Below are 5,685 nucleotides of genomic sequence, written 5' to 3' on the forward strand. Positions count from 1 at the left end.
TAATCAGTTATTGTTGAAAACAAGTGACGAAGCTTTCTCAGAGATGCTTTTTTTATTTATCCTAGGTTATTTATTTCAGATAATTTTCATTTACATGTGTTGCAGCTGTATTTATGTACAACATACAACTTCAACATAAGAGGAATGTAGCACAATATGAATGTGAAAGCAGTTATAAATAGCCTATGGGACAACAAAATTTGTTTTGGTCAAAATCAACAAACAATTGTGATAATTAATCGTGATCTCAATATTGATAAAAATAATTGTGATTATCAATTTGGCCATAATCGTCCAGTCCTTGGGTTAAGCTAATGTTAAGCCAGCACTGCCCCTGTTCACCAGTAGGCTGTTTGGCTCATTTTCTGTAACCGGCGTAGAATTAAAACATGGTGGAAAAATCAAGCTAGCTAAGAATCTAGCAAGTTATACCCATGGATGTATTATAAGAAAGTCTTCTCTAAAACACCATGGATGTAATGTGATAAACAGTATATTCATAATTATTTCAGCTGTTTTTCTGCCACCCCAATGCATGCGCAGCTGCAGTCACGTGACTGTGACGTACAGTCCAAATTGGTCTATAATGTGAACTGGTGTTAATGTTTAAATTTACAGGTAAGCAAAAGGCTAAATCACACTGACCGGAGTGCGCGGCATCTGAGCACCATGCGGCGTTGAACTGGAGGCCAATCCAGGGTGAGATGGAGTTGTCGAACCAGCTGAGCCCATGTGCTGCTGTTGGAGGGACTTGTTGGAGCCAGGGCCCTGGCCAAGCTGGTTCTGCTGGGGGGCTGAAGGCGGACCCACTTGTGGTGCGTTAGGGGTGTGTGGCTGTGGGGTCTGGGACCCAGCGAGTCTGGGGGGTGTTTGATGAGGAGTGGGAGATCGGCTGTGAGCAGGGGAGGGCGAGCCACGCATGGCTGCCAAATGGGGGATGGAGTTTGGTTGCTGGTTTGTGTTAGATGGAGTCATTGAGGGAGCAGGGGCTCCAACAGCTGAGTTGGGACCTCCGCCACCCACACTCTGAGGACCCATGGGCCCCACTGTAGAGATGCCACTAGCTGAACCTGGCTGTGCTAGAGGACTAGCAACCGGAAGGGAAGGAGGAGTGCCCATCTGCGTCTTAGGATAGAAGAGGAGGATGGTGAAGAGAGAGGGAGCACAGACAGGAAGGGTGCACAGGAAGAGGATCAATAAAAAGGTATAGTTCAAGAAAAATATTAAGCATGTATGACATGATTCTTAAAATAATCTATTAATTCACAATTTAACAACATTTACTAAGTCCTCAGCGGTTTCATTTTGTTTCAGTGGCCTTTTTACTGCAGGTGCTTTTTTATTAACCCATGATGTTTGTAAGATCACTACATTTATATAACATTTATTTGTTTCATGATCAAAAGATCCTACCTCAAAAAGTCCCTACACCAGGTCCCTGGTTGTGCTCTCTAACGGTACAGGAACTATTGGGGGCGCCCAGTTATACTGGGTGTTCTTGATTGATCAAACACATTTGCATTTCAAAGTATCAACAATCTTTCAACTTTAGTTGGCATAAAGTATTTCATAGAGTGTACTTCCTAAAGATATTACCTAAAGATAGAATCTACCGATGTAATTGTAGCTGTATCCTTGGAATCCTTATCTTACAGAATGTCAAATCTCTGTCCTTTGTAAAGACTTAAGTGCAACTTGCCACACATCCCCTATTACTGCATCTCTGACCAACAGGAAAAATAACTTAAGCCACTTTACCTGTGCCATGCCTGCCTGTGCTCCGGATTGGGCCATCCCAGGCTGAGCTGTTCCAACTCCTGGTCCTGAGCCGGAGAACTGTCCCTGGGACAGATACTGGTTCTGCAGCTGATTGACATTAGGCTGCCCCATCCTGGACCCCACCATTCCCATCTAGAAGTATCAAAGAGCATAGGCAGGAGTTAAAAGTGCCTAAGTACATTTTCTGACATGCCATTTGAATGGTTAAAGTAGCATTAGTAAACTGTTTATTTTCATCTAAATTGTATTTGCACATGCATACTTTCAACAACTTTCAAACCACTCACGCTGGTAGCCAATTTGTAAAAAGACACAGCACACTCAAGTGAAGTCTTAAATTTTGTTTATATACACATTAAAACAATACAATGTGGTACATGGTGTGTGTTCAGTGCTGACCTGGTTACCAGATGCTCCTATGGGGAGAGGAGGCGTGGACCTCTGGCCCATGGACTGCATTCCCATCTGATTGAACTGATTCATACCTGACAAACCACAGAGACTGTTATGATACAACACATACAGTACGTGTCACGTGAAAACTAGTGATGTCCCAAATGATCAGTCACCAATATTCAGTAAAGATAAGCAATCGGGAAATCGGAAATTATGCTTTGTAGTTGCAAATTTAGCATTTTTTCTATATTGTATGTGGGTTGGCACATGTAACATGGAACCAAAGCTTTGTATGTACTGTGTACTGAGGTTGGCATGGAGCTGGGCAATATATCACTATTATATCAATATTGTGATATGAGACTAGATATTGTCTTAGATTTTAGATATAGTAACATGGCATAAGTGTTGTCTTTTCCTGGTTTTAAAGGCTGAATTGCAGTAAAGTAGAGTCATTTTCTGATAAATTTGCCCACATAGTCGTTATATCTACATTACTGATGATTATTTATCAAATATCTCATTGTGAGTGGCCGGGTTGGGTCAATGTACTGAGGGGTTTGTGCCTCGACACAGAGGTCCAGGGTTCGAGTCCGACCTGTGACGATTTCCTGCATGCCTTGCCCCTCTCTCTCCCCTTTCTCACATAACTTTTCTTGTCAAAAAAGGCAGAAAAGCCCAAAAGATATTTAAAAAAAAAATTATGTCATTGTGTAAATATTTTGAGAAAAAAAACAATACACTACAATATTGTTGCAGTATAAATATCGAGGTACCTGGTCAAAAATATCGTGATATTTGATTTTCTCAATAGGGCCCAGCCCTACGTTAGCACAACAAGCGGAATGGAAATTATACTGAATGGAAACACAACCACATTCCTAAATAACCCACATGTGCCAATCACAAGGACAAGGAAAAACAAACCAGAGCCCAATTCCTTATCAACTCTGCTTTTCAACATAAAAATTAGCACCATTCACCAGCCAAATGCTGGTAAAATATGCAATTGGCTGGTAGATTTTCTTTACTCACCAGCCAAAAAAAACAATGGTAATCTATTGCACGGCTGGTAACATTTGAACATTCACTAGCTATTTGGCTGTTGGGCTCGATGGCGAGTTTGCTCAGCTAACATTAAATAGAAAAAGGCAGAGAAAGCAAAACCCAAACACCAGGTTAAGAGGACCAATTTAGCTATCACCCGACCTTATGACTGTGATAATTAGACGGTAGAATTACATTGTATGTTTCAGTTGTACTTTTAGACTAACTGAAGGCCACTTGCTGCATTGGAGTTATTTGTACCGCTGTTCATTGAACACACTACGTAAAAGCTTATTGTTGATAAAATAAGAAAAAAATATTTACTTTTTGTGGTTCTTTAGTCATACTGTAGAGTCGCACAGTATTTATAGTTTTTTGTTACACTGCAACATGTTGTATATCCCAATACACTACAACACAGTCAAACAAACCTATCCTGTAATATAGCTATACCAGCTGCTATGCAAAAAACAAAAATGATCAATATTGGCCCTCAATGACATTCGGCAATCAGTATTGGCGGTCAAAAAAACGCAAAACCACACTACTATTTAGTGCAGGGGTCAGCAACCTTAGGCACGTGTGCCACCATTGGCACGCCATAGCTTGACTAATGGCACAATAGCAAAAACTGTGCAAGACAGTTTTTTTGGAAATGTTTCAATCTGCATGACAAATGACCTCTTTGACAGCCGGGAGAACAGCGTTTTAGTTACGACAGTTTGACGTTTCTTCCATTTGCACATCACAAAGACCTGCCCTACACTAACTCTGATTGGCTAGTACTTGTTGCTGATATGGTACACTGATTACCAAGAACAATTTAGAATGGACATTTATATCAAATAGATTCCAATCCTTTGATTTATTGAATAGTTCCCATGCATGGGCAGTAGCGCGGTTTCTATGTTGTTGTGCAACATTCACAAAAGTGTGAAGTGTTCCAAACACAATACCGTGTCAACACCAGGGCACAAAATATCACTAGTAAACCATTCCTGTGAAAACAGGTTTTAGTCTGTTTGACTTGAATTGACATTTGCGTTGATGCAACAATAAAATGTGTCAAATTAGTCCGCCCATAAAGTGATGAATTTAAATAAAGCATCCTGGTTCCCGGTGGTTCTTTACCTGGGCCTTGCATCCTGTTGACCATCTGATTTGGTCCAGCCGGTCGCACCATTGATGGGTCAGGGAGTGGGCCGTCTGTGAAAACAGAGACAGGAGATTAAGAAAAGCAAGCTGTCATCTGTGCACAGGAGAGAGGTAGAGGTGGAAATGCCCTAACCAAGCATGTGTGGAAACGTTTGTTACATTTCGCTTTCCTTTTAACTGCAGTTTTGAGACTCTCTCAGAAGATCTGTGGGACAGTTGATTAATAATGTGTATAAAATATGGGTTTAAAGCATGGCATTCCAGTCTAGAGCCTAGATCCAGTCTAGGGCTGCACCATATGATGAAAATATGCGATTACGTTGTTGAATATCACTATTACGATATTACTTGCTATAAATCAAGAAATAATAAAGGATACTCAGTTCTGTGTTTCTGCCGCTTTCAGTGTTCTGCTAAAATACAACTACTTGTTGATAATGCGATGACGATAAAAAAACGATATATTGTGCAGCCCTTATCCCGTCAAAGAAACATAACCGATATCTTGAAAATTAACTTAACTGATCCCTAAAAGTCTGCCAAATTCAGCACAAAAGAGGACATCAAGATAAAACAAATATGATAAAAATAATCATGCAGTCACAAATCATGGCTTGCTTTAAATCTCAAACCATAAGGTGAGAGGGACAAAACAAGGCTAAAATGTCCCAATGTCACATTCCGCCAAATTAAATTATTATTCATATGAATGTGTGCAACCAAGTGTAACATTAGCTCATCCGAGTCTACATATGCTGCATGTCCACTCACTTGGAGGTAGTCCAGTGGGGGGCTGCCCCATGCCTGCAGGCCCGAGGCCCAGACCCTGTTTCTGGAGCCTTGTCCGCCTCTTCTCTTCTAGCTCCTTCTGGATCTTATAGATCTTCTCTGCTAGCAGGTGATAGTACTCAGCCTGTCAAAAAAGACAGATGTTAACAAAATAATGAAAAATGTAGAGGATAAACTTCTCAGCCATGAAAGACATAGAAAAAAAACAACTCTTTGACTATCACTTTTGACATTGAAAACAAAAATGTAAATGTAATGTATTTATATAGCGCTTTTCTAGTCTTAACGACTACTCAAAGCACTTTTACATCGTACAGGATACATTCACCATTCACACACATTCATACACTGTGGCCGGGGCTGCCGTACAAGGTGCCACCTGCTCATCAGATAAACACTCACACACATTCACACTCCGATGCGCAGCACCGGGGGCAACTCGGGGTTCAGTGTCTTGCCCAAGGACACTTCGACGTGGGACTGCAGGCCCAGGGATCGAACCACCAACCTCCCGATTGG

The 5,685-nt window shown here is 41.1% G+C and overlaps 1 protein-coding gene across 10 annotated transcripts in view; it reads right to left on the minus strand.

Moving 5' to 3' along the window:
- The window catches only part of ep300a (EP300 lysine acetyltransferase a), a 31,734-nt gene that overhangs the window by 15,826 nt on the left and 10,223 nt on the right, over nt 1-5,685 (minus strand). For all 10 annotated transcript variants that reach the window (XM_032501986.1, XM_032501989.1, XM_032501988.1 and 7 more), the window contains exons 10-14: nt 5,149-5,290; nt 4,354-4,428; nt 2,179-2,264; nt 1,759-1,911; nt 646-1,125 (exon numbers count right to left, since the gene is read on the minus strand). In XM_032501986.1, the coding sequence (XP_032357877.1) occupies nt 646-1,125; nt 1,759-1,911; nt 2,179-2,264; nt 4,354-4,428; nt 5,149-5,290 (936 nt within the window). The remainder of the gene's footprint in view (nt 1-645; nt 1,126-1,758; nt 1,912-2,178; nt 2,265-4,353; nt 4,429-5,148; nt 5,291-5,685) is intronic.

The sequence above is a fragment of the Etheostoma spectabile genome, chromosome 21, assembly GCF_008692095.1.
Source record: "Etheostoma spectabile isolate EspeVRDwgs_2016 chromosome 21, UIUC_Espe_1.0, whole genome shotgun sequence".
Lineage (NCBI taxonomy): Eukaryota > Metazoa > Chordata > Actinopteri > Perciformes > Percidae > Etheostoma > Etheostoma spectabile.